This window comes from Ursus arctos, unplaced genomic scaffold (assembly GCF_023065955.2).
Source record: "Ursus arctos isolate Adak ecotype North America unplaced genomic scaffold, UrsArc2.0 scaffold_32, whole genome shotgun sequence".
NCBI classification, from domain to species: domain Eukaryota; kingdom Metazoa; phylum Chordata; class Mammalia; order Carnivora; family Ursidae; genus Ursus; species Ursus arctos.
Window position 1 is genome coordinate 11,890,780 of NW_026623008.1, and position 22,353 is coordinate 11,913,132.

The following is a 22,353-nucleotide window of genomic DNA, read 5'->3' on the forward strand; positions in this document are numbered from 1 at the left end:
AGCCTTCTGGTCCCTCTGGCTCACAGCAGCCTCTCCCTACATGGGGTTCCACTGACCACTGACTTCCTGACTTTAAGTCCCATCTGGCTGCCCTGGGCAGTGCTGTTTTTAACTCCCTGGTGGGATCGAAGGTTCTGGGGCAGTGCGGAGAGTAGTGGGTGTATCTGCCTCCATCTGGCAATGCCTCTGGGCACAGTAGCCCCCCCCCCCCGGGGCCCCACAGACAATCAGAGGGTGAACATAGTGATTTCAAACAGGAATCCCAGACTAGCTGGAGAGGGGGAGAACGCAGTCCCAGGGCCAGATGACATAGAATTTTTAACCATATAAATGATACATGGTTGTTTGACTGAATCTGGCCCAGTTTCCCAGGTGACACTGCAGCGCCACGGAGAAGCACGGGCCCTGTGTCAGAGACCCAAGGGCAAACCTGGCCACACCATTCAATGCTGTGTGACCTTGGGCTTGGCTCTTGATCTCTCTGAGCCTCAGTTTCTCACCTTTGCAATGAAGATGATACCACTCACTTTGCAGACTTATAAGACTAAAAGGAGCTAGGAAATACAAGGCACCTGGCACACAGTGGGCACTGCACAAACTTTACTACCCTTCCCTAGGGAAGATCCCAAGGACATATTCTTGCCCGCTAAAGAGGGGTGCAATGGACTTTGAGGGAAGACTGCTCTTCTTAAAGCCAGGGTCTCAAAACTGCAGCGGGGTCCATTTGCGGGCTGGTGTCCACTGAGCTCCTTGAACCCAGCTTGGCATTGGGGGGTTATAAAGCACTCAACTGAATCCTAACTTTCAAAAAGCTTGCAGTTTTGTTGGAGTTAAAATAACTCACAAAGGAAATGTTAATAAACACAGAACCTTGGAATGTGAGATTGTGTACGCATTCGTGTGGGGTCCAGGCTTCACTCCCAGGAGCTTGCTGTGGGGATCTGAGAGGCTTGGGGTAGTCAGGGAAGGCTTCCTGGAGGAAGCAAGAGTTTGAGTCAAGCTCAAGCATCTGAATAAATATTGCCCCCCTCTAGTACTTCCCATGGCTTCTTGTCCTTCCCAGGTCGGTACCTGAGGGCACAGAGATGTTTGAGGTCTATGGGACCCCCGGCGTGGACATCTACATCTCTCCTAGTATGGAGAGGGCCCGGGAGCGTGCGGACACCAGGCGGTGGCACTTTGATACGGGGTTGGAGATCATCGTGGTCATGAACTCTCCCAGCAACGACCTCAATGACAGTCATGTGAGCAGGTCCCCGGGTCTGGGGTGGGTGGGGCAGCGATCTAGCTCCACAAGGACCAGCACCCTCTATTTACCCAGATGGCAAGGTAGCGTGATGGGTAAGTACCCGCCCCTGGAACCAGCCAGCCCTGCGACCTACAGACATAAACAGTGTGTCTGCTCACAAGTCACATCAGCCCTCTGGGCCTCAGTTTCCCCATCTGTAAAATGGGGATGATCACAGCACCTTTCCCCCTGGTGTTGGTGTGGGGTGGAACATGAGCCAACACTTGCTTCTTTTCTTGTTTCCCAAGACCCCAGTGAAGGGAGGTGTCCCCGTTTTTCTGCAGGCTGAGGGTTGATTAGGTGATCTCTGCCACTCTGAATGAAGAGATGGGGGGATGCCGGTGCCTGGGGAGATGAGTTCTCCCCTTTCTACAACGTGCCTCACCTCCTAATCCACTCTCTCGCTGACCCCTTCCCTTCTCAGAGGCACGTAACTTCCCCTCCTCTCCTCTCTGCTCATTCAGCCACCAAGGGTGAGTTTAACAAGGCCCAGCTGTAGGCAGGTGCTGGCCTCAGGGCAGGGGGCATTTAAAAGAGGGGAGAACTGGGGTGACCCTTGAGCTTGGCCCAGGTGATGCCCCCTTAAAGGAGTGATGGGAAGCTGGCCTTGTCGTGTGGGACTGGCAGGTTCCCGCCCCATGTTAGGAGCAGTGTCGTAGGAAACTGACCTTTTAAGGACCACTGACCATAAGCCACGCCCTGGGCAGCCGTGAGCTCAGGCAGCCCTCACAACAGCTCAGAGAGGTGGGGTCTGATCCCCATTCCATAGGTGGGGCCGCCAAGGTTCAGAGTAACCGTGTCCAGGCCACTGAGCCAATCAGAGAGTTAGAATTCTACACAGACCTGCCTGACACCCGGGGGGCAGGTTCCCTTCATCACCCCCTGTCTTTTCCCACCCATGTCTCTGAGATGAGCCCCTCCACTGAGCTCTGCGATGCAGGTGGACGGGTAAATGAACTCATCTCTCAGATAAGGAAACTGAGAATGAGAAGGGGTGTTGCTTACCTGAAGTCACCCGATCTCGTGAGTAGCAGAGTTGGTGAGGGTCAGGACAGAGTCCCCGGCGCAGGGCAAGGGGACCAGCCAGCTGGTGAGGGCCCCTCCTGGGTGCCCTGCCGAGCTGGGGGCTGTGTGGATGCCAAAGACCAAAGGGATTGAGGAGGGTCGGAGTGTCCCGCCCTTCCCCTTCCCCCACCTTTGACCTGGACCCAGGTAACTGTATGCCTGAGGCTTGACAGAGGGGGGTCAGTGATGGCAGGATTTAGGGGCTCCCAGCACTGAGGGGTGCTGAACCTTCTGGTGGAGCTGAGGGACCCCCATCAGGAGGGAGCGTGCAAGTGGAGGGCGGTGGGCCAAAGGGGCTTTGATATGTGGGCCTGGAACTGTGTTCTCATCAGTCACCGTCAGCCCCACGTTTAGCAGGTACCGGGGTTGCTTAGCCAAGCGCAGCGCGGAGCACGTCACCCGCCTTCCTTCTTTGATGGTCACAGCCTACAATCAACCCTCTGGGGTAGGGACTATTATTATCCCTACTTTACAGCAGGGAACACTGAGGCTCGGAGAGGACAAGTGACTCTTCCCAGGATAGTCACAGTGGTGGATCCAGAATTGGAGCCCAGAGCTCTTCACCACCTCACACAATGTCGCCGGCCCTCTATGAACAATAGCTGGTGTGTCTGGGGCCCTGCCTACGGGGTCAGTCTTGTACATGTATTGTTTCTAAGCGGCACTATAACCCCCTGCGGTAGGGACCTGTCTGCTCGCTGTCCTGCAGATGAGGAAACCAGACGGCTCAGGAAAGTGAGGGACCTTGGCCAAGGTCACAAAACCCAGAGGTGCTGGGCTCATGTCCAGACCTGTCTGAATCCCACAGATAAGAGAGGGTCCCTAAACCCTGCCCGGTCGGAGACCTCCTCATTTGACAAATGGCAAAACAGAGATCCAAAGAGGAGCAGGGGCTTGGCCAAACTGGTAGTCGTTGGCAGCACTGGGGCCCAGGTCTCCAGGGAATCCCTCACAAATAGTTCCCATTTTACAGATGGGCCAAGCAAGGCATGGAAAGAGAAATAGCAGAGAGACTAATGGAAGAGCTGGGTTGGCAAACTCAACTTCAGTGCCCAGAGGTTCCTGAGATCCTCTCTCTTTTCTGCCAGATCCCCCAAGACCTATCCTTTGGCGTGGGGGCTGTTGGCTTCAGCCGGCTTGATTCTGGGCCCGTTTCTCTACAGGTTCAGATTTCCTACCACTCCAGCCATGAGCCCCTGCCCCTGGCCTATGCGGTGCTCTACCTCACCTGTGTTGGTAAGTGGGGGCCATGCTAGCGCCTCGGCCGAGGTGGGGGGTGGTTAGGAATGACAACAAACAAGGGTCTCTTTACAAACATCAACTCATTTCATTTTAAAAATTAAAATAAGGGTGCATTTAAAAAATTCTAATGGTATAGGGGTGCCTGGGTGGCACAGCAGTTGAGCATCTGCCTTTGGCTCAGGGCGTGATCCCGGCATTGTGGGATCGAGCCCCACATCAGGCTCCTCCGCTATGAGCCTGCTTCTTCCTCTCCCACTCCCCCTGCTTGTGTTCCCTCTCTCGCTAGCTGTCTCTGTCTCTGTCAAATAAATAAATAAAATCTTTAAAAAATATTCTAATGGTATAAAAGAGTATATATTGAAAAGTAAACCTCCCTTTCTCCCCACCTAAGACTTCCAGTTCCCCCAGCCCAGCATCCTTCTAGAGATCTGCTGTGCTTGTGCAGGTGGACACAGGCATACCTGCAGACTCCCTCCTTTTGTAAGCAAAGGGAGACATACTCTAGGCCTGGAACAGGACCTTACTTTTTCCACCTTAAGCTTTTCATGGCAATTATCCACAAATTGTATATAAACTCCATGCACGGTAACTCAGATTGAGTGATACATTAAAGGAAAAGGTAGACAACATGAATGAACAGATGGGGAATTTCAACAGAGAGATGAAAACGATAAGAAGATGTTGAAATGAAATGCTAGAACTAAAAATCATGGTAATAGATTTTTAAAAAATGCTCCTGCTGGGTTGTCTTGGTAGACTTGACACAAGTGGAGAGAGGATCAGTGAACCTGAAGATAGGGCAATGATAAATTAGACTGTATTAAATTTTAAAACTTTTATACAACGGAGGACAAGTGAAAAGTCAAATGATGGGGCCGCCTGGCTGGCTCAGTCCACAGAGCACATGAATCTTGATCTCAGGTTCGTGAGTTTAAGCCCCACATTGGGCACAGAGCTTACTTTAAACAAAAAGGGAAGAAAAAGTGAAAATATGGACTGAGGAAAGAAATTTGCAATGCATGTGTCTGATTTGGTACATATAGATTGTGAAGAACTCCAATCAGTAGGAAAAAAAAGACAAATTAATGAAACAGGCAAAAAATATGAATAAGCAATTCACAGAAGAGAAAGCCCCAGTGATCAGAACCTCAATGGAAAGTTGCTTAATACTCAGCATTGCCAAGGATGTGGAACTGGGGGGCTCCTTGATGGTGGATGGGAGTTTGCATGGGTACAAGCACCTGCAATGCACTTAGCAAGAAAGTTGAAAATGCTCTGTCTGCAGGAGGCGTTGTTAGAGGCAGGATATGCATTGTGGGACCTGTGCTGGACTCCTGGGAACCCCATAGTGACCTACTCTCTGCCCTCCCCTTGCAGACATCGCTCTGGATTGTGACCTGAACTGTGAGGGCAGGCAGAACAGGAGCTTTGTGGATAAGGTAGGGCAACTCAACCTGGGCCCAGAAAGGGACATGGAGTTTGGAGTTGACTTAGGCTGGGTTAAGAGCAGTGAGGCCTTTACAGGTATCTCCCTGCCTCCTAGCTCCTGTTGAGGTCAGGAGAACCAAATGGGAACCAGCCATGTTTGGCAATCTTCTTTCTCCAGGAGAAAAATCATTACCAAGAATTATCAAGTGTATACATGCCCAGGTCTGGGCTAGGCCTTCCTTTGTGGGGAAAAGTCCTTCTGGAATTTCAGTCTTGGTCAGGGGTCAGCAAACTTTTTCTGTAAAAGTGAGATAGGAAATATTTTAGGCATTGCAAAGTGTCTCTGTTGCAACTATTCAATTCTGCCATTGTAGTGTGAAAGAGCTGTAGTCAATACAACGGATATGACTGTTCCAATAAAACTTTATTTACAAAAAGAAGCCGTGGGCCAGAGGTGGCCCCCGGCCCTGGAGTGCCAACCTTCTAATCTAGGTGAAAGGGGAACTCTACAAAGTATGAGACTGTTAAAGAACTTTGGGCTGAAATGTGGTGACACTTAACGCATCGGGAGTTCAGAGCAGAAGGTCAAGCTGGGCTGCATGAGCAAGGAAGACTTCCTCTGAAGTCCACTTGAACTAGGCTCTAAAGCAATGCAAGAGAGAGGGCATTCCAGGTAGAAGGAATAGCGGGAGCCAAGGCCTGGAGCCGGGAATGGATCTATAATCAGGAAGTTGCCCGTTGAGAAATAGGACATTGGCTGGAGACGTGCCGCAGTTGGCCATGAAAGACCACTGTGTAGTTTGGACTTGCTGGTGTGGGCATTCGGGAGCCACTGCCGGATCTGGTGCAGGAAGCGCTTCCGTGAGAGTGGACCTGTCCTCACATGGAGGGCGAAGAGGAGGAGACAGGGTCAGGACGCTGGCCAGGTGGTTGCTGGGTGGGGGCAGAGGACAGGTCCGAGCCCCATCACGAGCTATGCTTTGCCATTGGCAGCGGGATTGGGTCTGGGGGCCTGGCGGGTATGGAGCCATCCTGCTGGTGAACTGCGACAGGGACGATCTGAACTGTTACAACCAGGACAACTGTGACCGGCATGTGAACTGCCTGCGAGGTAAGGGGGGTGCCCAGGGTCACTGCTCAGCCACCAGCAGGTAACCCCAAAGGGAGCACCGGGGGCCAGAGTTCCAGCTAACCGCTCCCAGCCAAAGCTTCCTATCTGCACCCCAAATCCGGCCTCCCCACCAGGCACCCCTGGCTGCATTTCAGGACGCCCCACGTTCTAAGTCCCACACTGTGCGCAACAGCCCCGTGAGGAAGGCGGCAGTAATGTCCCGGGGTGCGGGCCAGGTGCTTTGTGCGGGGGGGGGGGGGGGGGCACAGCTTCTCCAAAAGTGGGCGCATCATCCCTCGTTTCAGATTGGGGAGCACTGAGGCTCAGGGAGGGAGCGGGTCCTGCCTGGGGTCAACAGAGAGTGACGCTAGTCCTGAGACCAGACTCTCCCCAGCACGCCGCCCAGGTGGCCTGCCTACCCCACGCTTCTAGCCTGTCCCCGGGCACCGGGCTGGCCGCTCTATACTTCCCGTTGGGCGGGTGAAGGAGCGGAGGCCTGGAGAGAGTATGACACAGTCACACGGCACACACTTACAGACGTCCTCGTGGTTTGCTCTTGAAAACACTGGAAACAGTGTTCTCACAGGGTAGACAGATTTGGGGATCAGAGACCCAGGTCTTGGCACCCTCTGCCCTGGGGAGGGGTGGTGTGGTGGGCAGGAGGAGAAGGCGTGGAGGGTGGCGGGCCCCCTGAGCTGCCACCCCTGTCCGGCTCCGCAGACCTAGAAGACATGTCTGTCATGGTCCTGAGGACCCAAGGCCCTGCCGCCCTGTTCGATGACCACAAACTTATTCTCCACACTTCCAGCTATGACGCCAAGTGGGCACGGGTCTTCCACGCCTGTGGTGAGTTCACGCCCTCCCCTTCCTCTGCTCCCAGTGCTGGGGGGCCTCAGTTTCCCCACTGTGGGCTGGAGGGCAGGCTCTGCCTTGGGGGGCAGAGGAAGCTCGGTCAGATGTGGGAACTCTGAAATAGGCGGGCTGGCATCCCGGCACAGCCACAGCCCAAGGCCGTTTGGATGAATTCAAATATATTTAGGGGTGCCTGGGTGGCTCAGTCAGTGAAGTGTCTGCCTTCAGCCCAGGTCATGATCTCAGGGTTCTGGAATCAAGCCTCGTGCCAGGCTCTCTCTGCTCAGCAGGGAGTCTGCTTCTCCCTCTGCCCCTCCCCCTGCTTATGCTCAAATAAATACATAAAATCTTTTAAAAATATATTTAAAAATATATTTTAAGCAAGTTCAGAAATTCTTATTATCGAAACTTTCAAACACACACAAAAGTAGAGAACAGTGACGAACCCCTGGATGCAGACCGCTCAGATTCAACAATTACCGTTTGGCTTCTCTTGCCTCATGTGTCGTGTTTGCTCGGGGACTGGAAAGCCACTCCCGGCACGATGGCTACAGCCCTACACGATTCAGAGGGCATCTCCCCCAAACCCCTGACTATGGCTCCACAGAGCCATAGAGGGAGCAAGGACATAGAATCCCTTTTAAAGATACACATGCATACAAGTGATAAAATGCTCATTTTTAAAAAGCTCAAACAAGGGGCCCCTGGCTGGCGCAGTGGGTTGGGCGCCTGACTCTTGGTTTCGGCTCAGGTCGTGATCTCAGGGTCCAGAGATCGAGCCCCGCGTCGGGCTCCACGCTCTGCAGGGAGTTGGCTTGGGATTCTCTCTCTCCCTCTGCCCCTCCCCCACTCACACGTGTGCTTTCTCTGAAATTTTTTAAAAACATTAAAAAATGAAAGGCTCAAACAGTATAGAAGTATATAAGGTAAAAAATGAGAGTTCCTCATCCCTACCCCTAAACCTGACTCTTAAAATGAGTTCACTGTTAACGATTTGCTATGTGTTCTTCTGACTTTTCTCTGTATGCATTAAATGTGCACACAGGTGCGTGCATGCATGTGTGTATGCACGTGTGCACATGTGGTGTGTACGTATCCTGAGCCCAGAACCAGGCCTCCTAGGTGCAGAGTAGGTGCTCCGGAAATACTCGTTCCGTGCACGAACAGCCAGTGAATACCCTCGTACGTGCGTTTGTCGCAAAGACCCCTGGAAGCGGGATTGCTCGCTAGGAGTAGCCATTACTTTGTGAGATGCTGCTAAGTTGTCTCCAGAAGGTCTGAACGGCCATCTTAGAAAGGAATGGCCTTTCCCCTGGCCTCGCCCACGCTGGGCACCAAGCATCTTCTCTCCTTCGCCGGTGGGAGGACAGAGGCGGGGGCTGCTGTCTGGCTTGGGGGGTTTCGGGGAGCTTGGCCCAGCTCCGCCTGCACCTGCATGCTCTGCGGGCCCACCTGGGGGTCACAGCTGTCCCTCCTGTCCCCGCCCAGGTCCCGAAGACTCGTGCGAGGCCTACAGGCACGTGCTGGGCCAGGACAAGGTGTCCTACGAGGTGCCCCGCGTCCACGGGGACGAGGAGCACTTCTTTGTGGAGGGCCTCTCGTTCCCTGATGCCAGCTTCACGGGGCTCGTGTCCTTCCACGTCACCCTGCTGGACGACTCCAACGAGGTGAGGGGTGGCCGGAGCAGAGAGGGTGAGAAAGGGCTCCACCCCCAGGAGAGACGGGCACCACCGGCCTGGAGGACCTCAGAGCTCTCGACCACCCCGCTGCTGCCCCTCTAGAGACGAGGAGACGCCAGTGGCATCAGCCCAGCCTCTGGACTCCAAGGCCAGCGCTCTTCCCTGTCTGCCCGTCTTCCCCTGTAGGATTTCTCCGAGTCCCCTATCTTCACCGACACTGTGGTGTTTCGCGTGGCGCCCTGGATTATGACGCCCAGCACCCTGCCGCCCCTGGAGGTGTACGTGTGCCGGTAAGTGTGGGGGAGGGCGTGGGTATCCTTCGGACCCTCACAGACCCTCACGGCCCCTCCGGTCTCCACACCTGGCTCTGTGCTGAGCCGCGCTCCCTGGGCTTATCTGCAGCGTGAGGAACAACACGGGTTTTGTGGACGCGGTGGCGGAGCTGGCCAGGAAGGCCGGCTGCAAGCTGACCATCTGCCCGCAGAACGAGAACCGCAACGACCGCTGGATCCAGGTACCGTGGCCGCGGGGCGGCACCCAGCCAGCACGGCGTCTTGGAGGGAGAGGCTGGCCCACCACAACCGGGGGCAGGGAGGGGAGGCTGCTGTGAATATCTGGAAGGACCTGGGTGCTGTGACTGTCCTCCCCGGGACCCTCCTTTTTCTCAGTCCAGACCTAGAGCTTCCTCCCTCTCTCCAGAACTTTCTGGAGACCTAGGCACACATCGACTCCAGATCAAACCCCCGCTCACCCACAGGGCCTGGGCTAGGCACGGGGCTGGCCCTGAAGGGAGTGGCTGAGGTACAGGACACACTCCCTGCCCTCAGCAGCTGGGCCCTGTGGTTCCCACGGAAGGCGACTTTGTCCCCGACGGACATTTGGCGGTCTCTGGAGAAATGTTTGGCTGTCACCCCGAGGATGGTGGTGCTACTGGCTTCTAGTGGGCGGAGCTCGGGAATGCTGCAAAGCCTCCTACAGTGAATGCACAGGGTAGCCCCACAGCAGAGGATTATCTCAGAGGGGTCCCCAAGTGTCACCAATGCCAAGGCTGAGAAACCCTGGTGCGGTGAAATATTGCAACAACCCCCCTGCCCCCGCTCCTGCAATTGAAGATGTAGCAGGGGTGCCAGCAACGAGCCAGCAGGGTTTGGAGGAGGGTGGTGTCACCTCTGTCTGGGGATGAATAAAGCCCTCCCAGAGGAAGGGCAACCGGACAGGACAGGACCATGTGCTCGCAGGGGACACATGCCCAGGGCCACAGAGCTGGTAAGGGCCACGCTGGGGTTCAGTGGATGGTGGTCCTCGCAGAGGACCAGTGTGTGCAAAGGCCCTGAGAGGGGAGACATGAAAGCTCGCCTCGTGCTCTTGTTGGTCACGGCCAAGGTTCTAGAGCTGAAGTGGGAGGAGCTGAAGTGGGAGACCGTGCATGCCAAGCTGAGAAGCTGTCATGGCTGGAGGTCCATCTGATGAGGTGGGAGGTCGGGGCAGGACTCTGGAGCAAGATGGGCTGGATGTGGATCCCGGCTGTGCCGCTGACTAGCTGTGTGTCCTTAGACAAATAATTAGACCTCTCTGTTTCTCACTTTCCTTATCTGTGATGTGGGTAATCACAGTGCCTCTGCCTGAGTGTGTGTGTGGAGCATTGATGGAGTCAATGTTTACAAAGTGCTTAGAGCAGGGCCAGGCACGTAACAGTGAGCTTCTCATTGGATATAGAGCTCAATGGTGTGGGCCATCTTTGCCTCCGGGACCACAGGGGTCAGGATCAAGCTGGGCTCAAAGTTGAGAGATCTGAGAAGGAGGCAGACCTAAACCTCCTTTGGTCCCTTCAGCCCTGACAATGACCACACGTGGAGGTCAGAGGTGCTGGCCGATGTCCAGCGACTTGTTCGTCCAACTCTGGCCACCCTGGGGCTCTCTCTGTGGCCACTCTGCCCTGATCTGGCATGCGGACACCTCTGGGGTCACGTCCATGTTCTAGTTCATTCCCCCCTGTCTTGCTGTGTGATCCTAGGCAAGAGCACCCCCTCTCTGAGCCTCCAGCCCCTCCTCCAGCCAGCAGGCATCATGAACCCCTGCCTTCTTCAGCCCAAAGGGCAAAGCAGGCCTGAGACAAAGAAGCCCCAAGAACAGTCCTCCCCAAAGCGCTCAGTGCCAAACGAGTGTGGATTGTCCACAGGGTGTCTCTCTCATTCGCAGGACGAGATGGAGCTGGGCTACGTTCAGGCGCCACACAAGACCTTCCCGGTGGTCTTTGACTCCCCCAGGAATGGAGAACTGCAGGACTTCCCTTACAAAAGAATCCTGGTGAGTGGTCCAGGCCACAGGCTGCAGCCTGGCTCTGAGGGTCCCGGAACATTACCCGAAGCCCCACCGGGGCGTAGAGTCTAGGGCGCAGCACCGGGGACCACGTTCTTTAGGGACACGCGTGACCAGATAAAATACAGGAGATGCCTAGTTACATCTGAGTTTGAGATCAGCAACGAGGAACTTTTTGGTATCAGTATGTTACAAACCTTGCATGGGGCATAGTTATATTAAAAATATATTTGCGGTTTATCTGAAATTCAAATTTAACTATGCATTCTGTATTTTTATTTACTACATTTGGCAACCCTGGGTAAGGGCGGGGCGGGGGCAGTGCCGCTGTTAAGAACACGGGCTTTGGAATCAGAACCACCCGGCTCTGTTACTCAGATGCTGTGTGACCTGGCCTGAGTCACTTCCCCTCTCTGAGCCTCAGTTTCTTCATCAGGAAAAATGATATTATAGCCCTGGCCTCACAGGTGCTTGTGAGGCTTCTCTGTACCGGACAGAGGAAGCACGCAGCTCTGTTAGCTGAGTTTAATATTGGTAATAAGGAATACTGGGAAGATGGTGGCTGGGGACTGGGACCTCCTGCAAGAGAGAGGGCAGACTCCCTTGGTGCTGTAGAGACCTTGGGGCCCTTCCAACACCCTCTGGATCACAGAGGTGGTAGGCCTTCTCACGTGGGCCTCAGTGTTGTTGGAGTTCCTTCTGAGACGTGGCCCTGGGGAGCTCTCCCCTTTCAGACTGCTCTAGAACAGCCGGGTACTTGCCCTTGGGCTGCACTTGGCAGGAGGGCTGTTCAGAGGGTAAGGGGCGGCGGGAGCCATAGCGTCGGGCTCCAGGCTAATGGGGAGTATAGGCAGCCGCGGCCCTTTTTACTGTCTTCCTGTGACCATGGGAATAACGTGCTCTAATGTGGCACCAGGGCCAGAGCGCCTGTGTATTTCCCAACTTCGGCCCCTATGCATGCACGGAATATTGACTAGGTCAGATTCCTGTCTTGACTCAGTATTTCCATCTGAAGAATGGGCAGCCACTCCTGCCCCATCCTTAAGGAGCTCAGAGCCCAGCAAGTTGGTTCAAGCTCCTTCTGGTGACCCCCACCCCTAGCCTGACTGTTTCTCTTGCCAGGGTCCAGATTTCGGCTATGTGACTCGGGAACCACAAGACAGCTCTGTGAGTGGCCTGGACTCCTTCGGGAACCTGGAGGTCAGCCCCCCAGTGGTGGCCAATGGGAAAGAGTACCCCTTGGGTAGGATCCTCATCGGGGGCAACCTGCCTGGGTGAGAGAGGGGCAGGGACAGGTGTTCCTGCGGTGGAGGGTGGCGATGGTGGCGGGAGTGGAGGTGGTGAGGGACCATTCCACTCCTGGGAGAGGGCCAGTGAGGAGGAATAAATTCCTAGTTCTAGATGGTGGGGGGGGGGGGCAGCGGGCTGATCACCAGACACCGTCCACCCTTACCTTGGCAAGTTTGAGAAGGCCAAAGTGAGCAGAGACCTGCGAGATCATTCAGTCCAGGCTTTTCATGTCACGAGCGAGCCCAGAGAGGGTGAGTGACCTGGTACAGGTCACACAGAATGCCGTCGTGACTCAACTCAGGTCTTCTGATTTCAAAAAGAAATGATATTGCTAATAGCAGTCAATTACTAGTTCTAGAAGAAAAAACTTCAAGTCTCAACAGTCCTAGAGCAAGTACATTTCAAGCGCTTGTTCATACTATGATGTAAATGGCTATTATCAAATGTTTTCCTCAGAACGGGAGTAGGAAGATACAGGACATGAAAAACGAGATGTCATCTCACACACACACACACACACACACACACACACACACACTAACAGATTCTCTGTTGTTCAACATGTGACACAGAGATACTGATGTGAAAGAAAAGGAATTCCATGGTAATGGTTTTTGCTGTGGAAGAGACCAGGACATTGAGCCAACCAAATTCTGCAAAGCAGTTAGGACAGATTTGGAGTCAACTAACAGCTGAATCAAGAGGCTTTGGAGGGGACTAACTGCCCTCAACACGTGATCCCACAGAAAGAGGAAGTTCGAGGCGCCTGGGTGGCTCAGTCAGTTAAGCATCCCACTCTTGATCTCAGCTCAGGTCTTGACCTCAGCGTCCTGAATTCAAGCCCTACGCTGGGCTCCATGCTGGGTGTGGATCCTATTTAAAAAAAGGAAAAAAGAAAGAGGCAGTTTGGGCCGTACCATTAGATATTTACGCAGAAGGTCAAAGAAGAAAGGGTTTATGTTCACGAGCATAAAGTGCTGGGGCTGTGCAGCCCCTTGGGGGTGATCCTGTCCACCTGTCTCCGCACTGGTGTACCGGAGGTAAGGCCACAGCAAGACAGACACAAGCTGAACTCCAAGAAGAGCCGCCTGGCCCCAGGGGATGGCCTAGGGGTGAATCAGTCTCTTGGAGAATGTGAGGGTGGGTCCCAGGGCAGGCGGCTCTGAGCCTTTGCCCGGATGGCAAGACCCAGGGGTCACCGGCCGGGTGGGACTGAGCTGTCCTGCACCTGCCCAAGAGCTCAGCCTGAGCAGAATTTAAAGGACACGGTGCATTTAAAAAAAAAAAAATTGGGTATTGCAGGAATCTTGAACTCTTGTAGTTCCTATAGACTTTCTTAAGCTAAGTAATATGTTTAACCCCTTGGGCCCCAGGTCCAGCGGCCGCCGGGTCACCCAGGTGGTGCGGGACTTCCTCTATGCGCAGAGGGTGCAGCCCCCCGTGGAGCTCTTTGTGGACTGGTTGGCTGTGGGCCACGTGGATGAGTTTCTGAGCTTCGTCCCTGCCCCCGATGAGAAGGTAAGGACAGCGGTGACATGCCTGTCGCCGGCGTCTGGGTCAGACGATGAGCTTCAGGGGGGCCGTGCTGAGGCCAGGGAGCTCAGGCGGGTCTGCCCTCTCCACACAGGGCTTCCGGATGCTGCTGGCCAGCCCTAGTGCCTGCTTCAAGCTCTTCCAGGAAAAGCAGAAGTGGGGCCACGGCGGGGCCCTCCTGTTCAAAGGGGTTGTTGGTGGGTACCCGTGCTGTGTCCCTCGTCCCAGCCTTCCCGCCCCCTCCCCTAAAGCGGGACGCATCATGGCTTGAGAGAGGGATGGCAAAGTCTATATATCAGGGCGGTCCCCCCAAACTCAAGAGCCTCACTGCCGCTCCATGCCTTGCCCCACCAGCCCCCACTGCCCGTGGCTGGGGACTGAGACGTGGCCAGCTGCACGGGCCCGTGACCAGTGTCCCCAGACAGGGCCCTCCCCTTAGGCACTTTAATGCTCTGCCATCGCTGTCCTGAAACGCTTACCCATTTGTGCTTCGTGAGTGAACCGTCTTGCTGCCTCCCAGGGATGAGACCCCTCTGTACCCTCTGACTCCCGGGAGCCTCAGCCCTGGGCAGTGAGGGCTGTGGGGCTCCCCTCTCTGCCTCCCCTTCTCTGCCTCCCCCTGCTACCCCGCCCCCTCCCCGATGATGGCTGCAGCAGGACCCTGGGCGTGGGGAGGCCTGGGTTCATGTGCCCCTCAGCATCTTGGGGAGGGGGGGACCTGGCATGAACGGTCCCTGTCCTGGACTGGCAGTGCCCCAGGGCAGGGGGTGGGCAGCACGCAGGGGCGAGCCTCTTGCCCACCCCCTATCCAGGCAGCAAGCACACCCCGTGTGTGGAGGTCGCAGTTCCCTGTGGGGTCTGCTCGTTCACCAGGGCTTGGGATGGTGGGCCTGCGGGAAGGGGCGACGTCTGGCTCGATATGGGTCTTGTGGCTCGCGGGCTGGGATGCCTGGCAGCCGGTGGGCTGTGTACATGCGTCAAGTTTCAGCTGGGGCTCCCAGCACTGCGGGGGTCCCGTGACCGAGGGAGGTGACATCAAACAGCAAGTAAAAAACCAACGTGACAGGTGGGAGAGAGACATGGAGGAAAGAAAAAGCCTTATATTTTAGTACCTTTAGTGATACTTTTCTTTTTTTTCTTGCTCTTTGAACAAAGGGCCCCACATTCTCATTTTGCTTGGAAGGAATTCTGAGAGCCATTGCTGGCTGGGGCTGGGGTGGTGGCGCCGGCTGGCTGGAATGGCTCCATTGCCGTCCCCACCAAGCTTGTGTGACTCTGAGCGGGCTGGTCCTCTCCGACAGGGACCCTGGTGGTCTCAGGGCAAAAACCTTTGACTGGTGGGATTGTAGATTTTCTTGGTCAATAATGTCCTGGACCAAACCTCCAAGGGAAATGCTTCTGCAGAACTCCGAAGCTCTCAAAGTAGAACTTTGCAGTCCCTTTCTGCCCATTTACGATCCTCACCCCCTTCCCGGCCCCACACTGCAGCCCCAGCTATAAGGTGTTAGAAATACAGTCTTCCCAACCCTCTTGTTCCCATAAGGACCATGGCTAAATGCCTTTAAGTCCAGAGCAAACCTGAAAAAGCCTCAAATCCAGATGTTATACCAGGCGAAGGGAAAGCCATTGTCACCTTTCCTGGAAGGAACTCGTCGACAGTGAACAAGACCCAGGGACGGGCTGAGTGGGTTTTCCAGCCGCCCAGCTGGGAAGGAGAAGGCAGGAATTCACGGCTGTCAGGCCACATGCAGCCACCGTGCTGTCCAGGAGACCAGCACATCTCACTGGTCACCCGCTGTGTGCCAGGCCCCACTTAGTATCCCCTCCCCCTACATACCCAAGAGCACGGGGAAGTCAGGGGAGTCACTGGCCCAGAGGACTCAGCAAGAACACGATGGAGCTGGGACTGGACCCCAGCCGGCTCACCCCAACTGGGGCGGAGGGGATGCCGAGCTGGCAGACGGGCGCATGGGCCCAGGGAGCCCTGTCTTTCCCCTTGGTCAAGGTTGCAGCCCTTTGTGAGCGCTGGGCTGGGGTTTGAATCCCAAGCCCCCTGTTTCCTAGCTGCAAGGTCCTGGGTGAGTCTTTTTGCCTCTCTGAGCCTGAATGTGCCCGTCTGTAAAGTAGGGTGAGAATGGCCACCTTGTGGAGTTACAGGGAGGTTAAATGAGGTGTTGAATGTGCAGAACTGAACTCAGGGCCTGCCCCTGGTAAGAGCTCACCAGCAGCTGTGAGGACCGTGAGCCTAACCTCCCTTTCCCGGTTCAGCTCATCAGGCAGCAGGAAGCTGGGACTCCAGGGAGCCCCTCTGCCATGCAGTCCCCTCTGGGAGGGCAGGGACAGGGTCCAGTGGCATCCATCAGGGCTGATGGACAGGGGGGTGACCCAGCCCCACTACCACCGCTAGCTGGAAAGGAGAGGGATCAGCACCCAGTGCCCTGGAAGGGACGTATGTTTTCAGTGAAAGCCGTCACCACTTCCAGTGCACTCAAATAGGTCTAAGGTGTGTGGCGCTCAGCCACCTGTCCCTCCCACCCCTCCCACCCCCAAGCTTGCGCAGTGGCCAGGCTGAGCTCTGCTGGATGGTGCCCACCCCATGCCCAGAAAGGCCAGAGAGCTACTGACTCACAAGACCAGTAGCTGTGAGCTTGGCCTCCACCTGGCTGCCTCCCAGAGCCGGTGACCCTCACTGCTGGCATCGTTCCTGCCCCTCCTCTAACGTCTCCCTCTTCTTCACAGGGGATAAGCCGGTCAACACCGTCTCCATCAACCGGGTCCTCTCCAATGTAAACCTCATCAGCTACAATAAGTTTGTGCAGGTACAGGTCATGGGCTGTTAGTGGGGACATGGCTGGGGACAGCGATGGGGATGGAGACTGAGGCTCAAGGTCCGTGAAAGCCCAGGCTGGAAGTGGCCTGGACACAGGGGCTCCAACCCCTCCTCTGATCCAGGAGAAAATGAGGGGTAAGCCATGTGCATGTGAGGAGGACACACATCCAGGCATAGGGAACAGCACAGACGATGGCCCTGAGGTAGAATGAAGGGCATGGAATATTTGTGGGTGAGTCAGGGGGTTTTGGGGAGGTGAGGAGAGCTGGGTCATCAAGTGATGGAGGACATTTCAAGGACTTTGACATTTGAGGCCACTAGGGCATTTGGGCAGAGGAGGGACCCAATCTGACTCATGCTTTGAAAGGATCTCTCTGTGGCTGTGTTGAGAATATATCAGTATTTCATAGCAGGGGGTGGGGGTAGTGACGTTAGTTCCCGGCAAGAAACATGTGGGACCTCAAGCTGGATAACTGGAATAGTTTAATCAAGGGAATATTTACCAAGGCACAGGCAGGATTTGAGGAAATCAACAGGGGACTGTGCAGTATCCCCAGGTTAGAGAGAGGGGAGCTGTCACCACCCCTAGACCTGAAAGAATTAAGGGAGGGGACATCTTACTGGAACCTGGAGAGGTCACCATGAAAAGAGGGCTTGGAGACAGGAGCTGTGACCTTCCTGGCCAGCCCACAGTGACTTGTCGGTGAGCGAGCTGCAGGAACAAATACCCCAGCTGCACTCCGCTATCACCCCCACCTCCTGTCTGTGCCCCGTTGGCTGCATCTGGCCAGAAGCCAGGGGACACAAGAGCCCCCGATTCCCAAGGACCAGGCTCCCAAGGCACAGAGCAGAGGAGAAGGCTATACAGAGGGTCCGGAAGGGCAAACAGAACACCCAGCATGCTGTCATCCAAGAAGTAAATGGAAGGCCGAGTTAAACGTGCAGGGATCCTATTAGGGACAGTGCCTGGGGACCAAGGACAAGGAGGAGACACGTCTGAGGGGAAGGCATTTTCACAGGGGAGGTCAAGGGTAAACTCAGGTGGTAATGGGGAGCCAGTGAAGGTCTTGATCAGGAGGGGCAGCTCCTTGGAGCTGAGGCGAGGGGGTTAAGCCTGTGGATGCTGGGCCCGGCAGGCTGGGTTCCAATTCCAGCCCTACCACCCACTAGGTGTGTGACCTTGAGGGAGACACTTGGCTTCCCTCTGCTTCGGTGTCTCTGTCTATAAAGTAGAGAAGATTAAAGAGGTCCATGTGTGCAAACGCTCAAGACGAGTGAAAGTTAGAGGCACCTGAAGCCATGCTTTGCTTCACTCCAGGGAAACTGAGGCCCAGAAGAGAAGGGACTAGAGGGTAGGGCTCCAGACTCCTGGTGCACTGCTCACACCCCACCAGGGAAGCTGTTAGGACGGGGAAGGGAGCTGGAGGGAACTGGGAGAGCGTACCCTCTGTGGGTCAGAGGGAAGGAAGGATGAAGGAAGCTCCCTGTACCACCTTGCAGTCTCAGACAGGTTCAGCAAGGTTATGGGGGATTCTACAAGCCAAGATGGCCCTAGGTCTGCCTTAGTATCCTTGTTGCACTCACCATTGGCTGTTAGCACCTGGTGGGAGGTGTGGCCCCGGGCGCAAACACAGGAAGGATTTCAGAGCCAGAGCCAGCAGCAAGTCTACCCCCATAGCTGGAGGTCCAGGAGGAACATGGTGATGGCTGCCACAGGGCACCAAAGCAGAAGCAGCAAGGAGGCTGGTTAGGAAGCCACTGTTGTCAACCAGGCTGTGGGGGGATAGCTGTCCACCAGGTGGGAGCAGTGGAGGTAGTGGGACTGGGTCAGAGGTCAGACTGGGGATATATCTTAGAAGTAGAGCCCACGGTCCTTGCTGAAGATGGGTGTGAAGTGGGGGGGAGGAGGCACTGGTGGGACAGCAAGCAGGCGCGAGCAGCTGGCTGCATTTATGGAGCTGAAGGACACTGGCGGGGGTGGGGGTGATGCGTGTAGAAGTGCAGAGTTTGTCTTTGGCCATGTTATATCTGATGTGCCAGTTAGCCATCCAGGTGAAGATGCAAAGTGGCGGTTGTATGTGCAAATCTGAGATCAGGAAAGCGAGTGGGCTCTATAAGGCAGTTGGGAAATAGAAATGTGGGAGTTGTCTGTGTGTAGATGGCGTTTTAAACCATGAGACTGAAGGAGATCCCCCTACGGAGTGAAGGATCTGAAGAAGGGAGGAGGGCCAAAGATGGAACATTCTGGAACACTCAAAAACAGAATGCTGTGGAACACTCTGGAACTAGCCCAATTAGTGGGATAGAACTGTGAGAGGTGGGACCCAGAACAGGTGTATTTTGATAAAGGGACACAAAGGTAAGGTTTGTGTGGAGAGTTGGCCCATGGGCAGCCTGTCTCCTTAACCAGACATACGTCTTGGGTCCCCCCAACACCCACTGGCAAGGTCTCTCCAACTCTACCCACCAACCCTAGAGCTGCATCGATTGGAACCGGGAGGTGCTGAAGCGGGAGCTGGGCCTGACCGAGCGGGACATCATCGACATCCCCCAGCTCTTCAAGACTGAGAGGAGAAAGGCGGTGGCCTTCTTCCCTGACTTGGTGAGGCCACTGTTCATGACTTAAATCTGTTTCGCCAAATTAGGCCCCAAGCTTCTCCCCATAAGGGCAAGACGTTTGGTCATTGCCATGTTTGGGATTGTGGTGGCTGGTGGGGGTGGCAGAGAGAATCAGGGGTCCCATGATGGGCAGCAGACAGGCTTCTAGGTGGCTGACTGTCCCGGTCACTATGGAAGGCTCATTGGCCGAGCCCCTTGCTCAGAGGCCCCCAGTGAAGGGCACTTCCCTTCCCCCAGGGACCCATTTGATATTCATGGAGTGAAGCAATGACCACATACGGGTGTGGGTACACAGCCCGCAGTATCAGCTGGGAGCTCGGACATCCTTTGTGCTCCCTCTGTCCCAGCTCATAGTTGTTCACCCATCCCCCATATATTTAGGGTACACTGTCAGAAAAATGATTAAGGCTGCTCCCTGCTTTCAAGGAGTTTCCACTCTAATCTAGTGCGAGGGAAACTCTCTTCACCTCCCTTAGGGTGTGTCCCACTCAACCATCTCTTTTGTATAATAAAGTCGTGTGGTATTTGAGAGCACTTCCAGCCTGAGAGGTTGGACTGGAGATCCAAGAAGGTTTCCTGAAGTGGCCTTTGGCTGAGGCCTGAGGGCTTTTCCTCTGGAATACCTGCATTGCTGGGGCCCCACCCCACCGGTTCTGATTCAGCAGGTGGCGCTGAGACTGCTCTCTGAGGACCACACTTATGAGTAGCAGTACTGTAGATGACCCAACTCTCCTCCTCTCCCCTCCTCCAGCCCCTCTTCACCTCCGCCCCCAAGAGGAACTCAACTTGCCCACCATCAGAGCCTTACAGGGAGGCTGTCCACACCACCATTGCTTCATCCCATTTCCCTTCCCCTTTCTGGCTAACCTTTTGTCCTCCTCAATTTCCCCATTTGCAGAACTCGGTTTCCCCTCCTCTTATCCTTCCCCTTCCTTCCTGCATGTTTAAGGCGGGTCTGCAGTTATGTAAGTGCCTCCAGTGTTTACAGGAAACAGGGCCACCCGAGCCGGCTTTAGCCAGAGCCGGAGGTTTAACGCCCATAGCCACACGCAGATACAGACACAGGCAGAGAGCCACTGGACCGGCCCACTCTGTCAACTTCAAATGCCACAGAGAGAGAGAATCTGATTGGTCCAGCTTGGGTCAGATGTCCGCCCTGGTCCAATCAGCTACAACCTAAGAAGTTGGGATTCTGCAGCACAAACATGGCGCCCACCACAGTCTGCCCGTAAGGAGGGCCATCACCAGAGAAATCAGCTGTCCCTAGCTGTGTGGTTGCTCCCATGGGATGGCACAGCTGGCTGGAGTCTCACCAGCCCAGGTGTCTCTCCCACTGCGTACAAGTATGAAGAGCTGTTTTCAGGACCGCCCGCAAGTCAGACGCCGGTCCTGCCAGGTGTGGCGCAGGTGTTGGGGCGGAGCTGAGGATGAAGTCCTGCCCCTGAGCTGGGACCCCACTTCTTTGCAGGTGAACATGCTGGTGCTGGGCAAGCACCTGGGCATCCCCAAGCCGTTCGGGCCCGTCATCAATGGCCACTGCTGCCTGGAGGAGAAGGTGCGGTCCCTGCTTGAGCCGCTGGGCCTCCACTGCACCTTCATCGACGACTTCACCCCCTACCACATGCTGCACGGGGAGGTGCACTGCGGCACCAACGTGCGCCGGCAGCCCTTCTCCTTCAAGTGGTGGAACATGGTGCCCTGAGTGCTCCCCCCCCATGATCCTCTCCCCCTGGGGCGGCACATCCACCGGCCCTGAACAGTAAGCATCAAGAGACCCCAAAGTTCCAGATAGCACACTGAGGGTGACCGTCTCTCTCAGAAGCCTTTTCCCTAGAATTGTTCCCACCTCACTTGCAACCCATTTGGTTCTCAGACTTGATTCTTGTTGGCTTCCCAAGAAGAAAGGCCTCACTTCTTGTGGCTTCTCATGAGGATCAACATGACCCATGGGGACTCCTCCAAACTTCCCCCTTCCCATCCCCAAATCCTCTGTTTGGGATCTGATTTACTTCGGGGTCTAGAAACATCCAGGCATCTCATCTGCCATCTTGGCCTTTGTGTCCTAATGGAGGAAGGACCCACAATTCTGCTTGGGTCTGATTGCCTCTTACTCTGCAGGCCAACAGCCTTAAAGTCAGATCCCTCCACCCGGGAGAGAGTCTACCCATAGCTTCCCCCAGAGAGAAGGAGGTGGGGGTCCATGTAGATCAAGGTTGGATCATCAGTCTACCTGCCAAGTTTCTGACCAGATGCTGAACTCTCTACCCCACCCAGTGCCCAGCATGAGCTTTCATATAATTGGTCCTTTCTAGATGTGTGTTGAAGGAATAACTGTTGGCCCTTAACCTTATAAATGCCCCATCATCTGACATTCAAAAACCTCGCTTTGTTCAAAAACCTCCAGGAATTTCCTGGAGATGAAAGTATGTGGGGAATTCTTGGATTTGGGGAAGCCTGTGGGTGCAAGGGTGAACGATGTCCTTCATAATGCATAGGATGCTTCCTTGGCCCCAGACCTCTCTCTGCAGGAAGGGAGACCCCTGGCAGAATCAGTCCTAGGCTTTCTGTTCCCCTCTGGTCCACATTTCCATGTCCTGCTATGCCTCCGGAGAGGGGCCCAGAGGGGCAGATCTACCGAGACAGCTGGCAACGGGCCAGCTCTAGGAATGAACTGCTCTGAGTGCCAGGGGAGGGGACGAGAGGTGGGAGGCTTCCTCCAAGTGTGTGCCAGTTACACATGTGTTCTGTGTGGGTCCAGCTGGGTGTCTATCACTGGCTAATAAATCTACAGCAACACGAATGGTTTGGGTCTAATTTGGGCCCTTCTTTGGGATTAGAACGTGACTGAATGGAGGAGTTGTTTGCAGCTGAAGCATGTGCTTGCCTGGCCCCTGAAGAATTTGGGGCGGACAGGCCCAGATTTTGGTGAGATGGTGAGGTGGTGCTGCATGGGCCGCAGCATGAGTTAGGGCTGCCAAGGGCAGTTGCGGTGATATAACCACATAGATGCAAGCCCAGGGGTCAAGGGCCAGGCCACCAGGGCCAAGTGAGCATGGCAGGGCGAGGGTCTGGGCTGTGGCCGGAAGGTTGCATCGTG

General features: G+C 55.2%; 1 protein-coding gene across 1 annotated transcript in view; it reads left to right on the forward strand.

Moving 5' to 3' along the window:
- PADI3 (peptidyl arginine deiminase 3) overlaps positions 1–22,056 on the forward strand; it is a 28,755-nt gene extending 6,699 nt beyond the window's left edge. The window contains exons 2-16 of the mRNA XM_026519729.4: positions 1,064–1,244; positions 3,517–3,589; positions 4,973–5,034; positions 6,017–6,134; positions 6,855–6,980; positions 8,475–8,653; positions 8,852–8,955; positions 9,068–9,179; positions 10,865–10,972; positions 12,107–12,258; positions 13,648–13,792; positions 13,902–14,004; positions 16,547–16,626; positions 19,114–19,239; positions 20,725–22,056. Coding sequence (XP_026375514.1) covers positions 1,064–1,244; positions 3,517–3,589; positions 4,973–5,034; positions 6,017–6,134; positions 6,855–6,980; positions 8,475–8,653; positions 8,852–8,955; positions 9,068–9,179; positions 10,865–10,972; positions 12,107–12,258; positions 13,648–13,792; positions 13,902–14,004; positions 16,547–16,626; positions 19,114–19,239; positions 20,725–20,958 — 1,903 coding nt within the window. The 3' untranslated portion in view covers positions 20,959–22,056. The remainder of the gene's footprint in view (positions 1–1,063; positions 1,245–3,516; positions 3,590–4,972; positions 5,035–6,016; positions 6,135–6,854; positions 6,981–8,474; positions 8,654–8,851; positions 8,956–9,067; positions 9,180–10,864; positions 10,973–12,106; positions 12,259–13,647; positions 13,793–13,901; positions 14,005–16,546; positions 16,627–19,113; positions 19,240–20,724) is intronic.
- Positions 22,057–22,353: the final 297 nt, after the last annotated feature.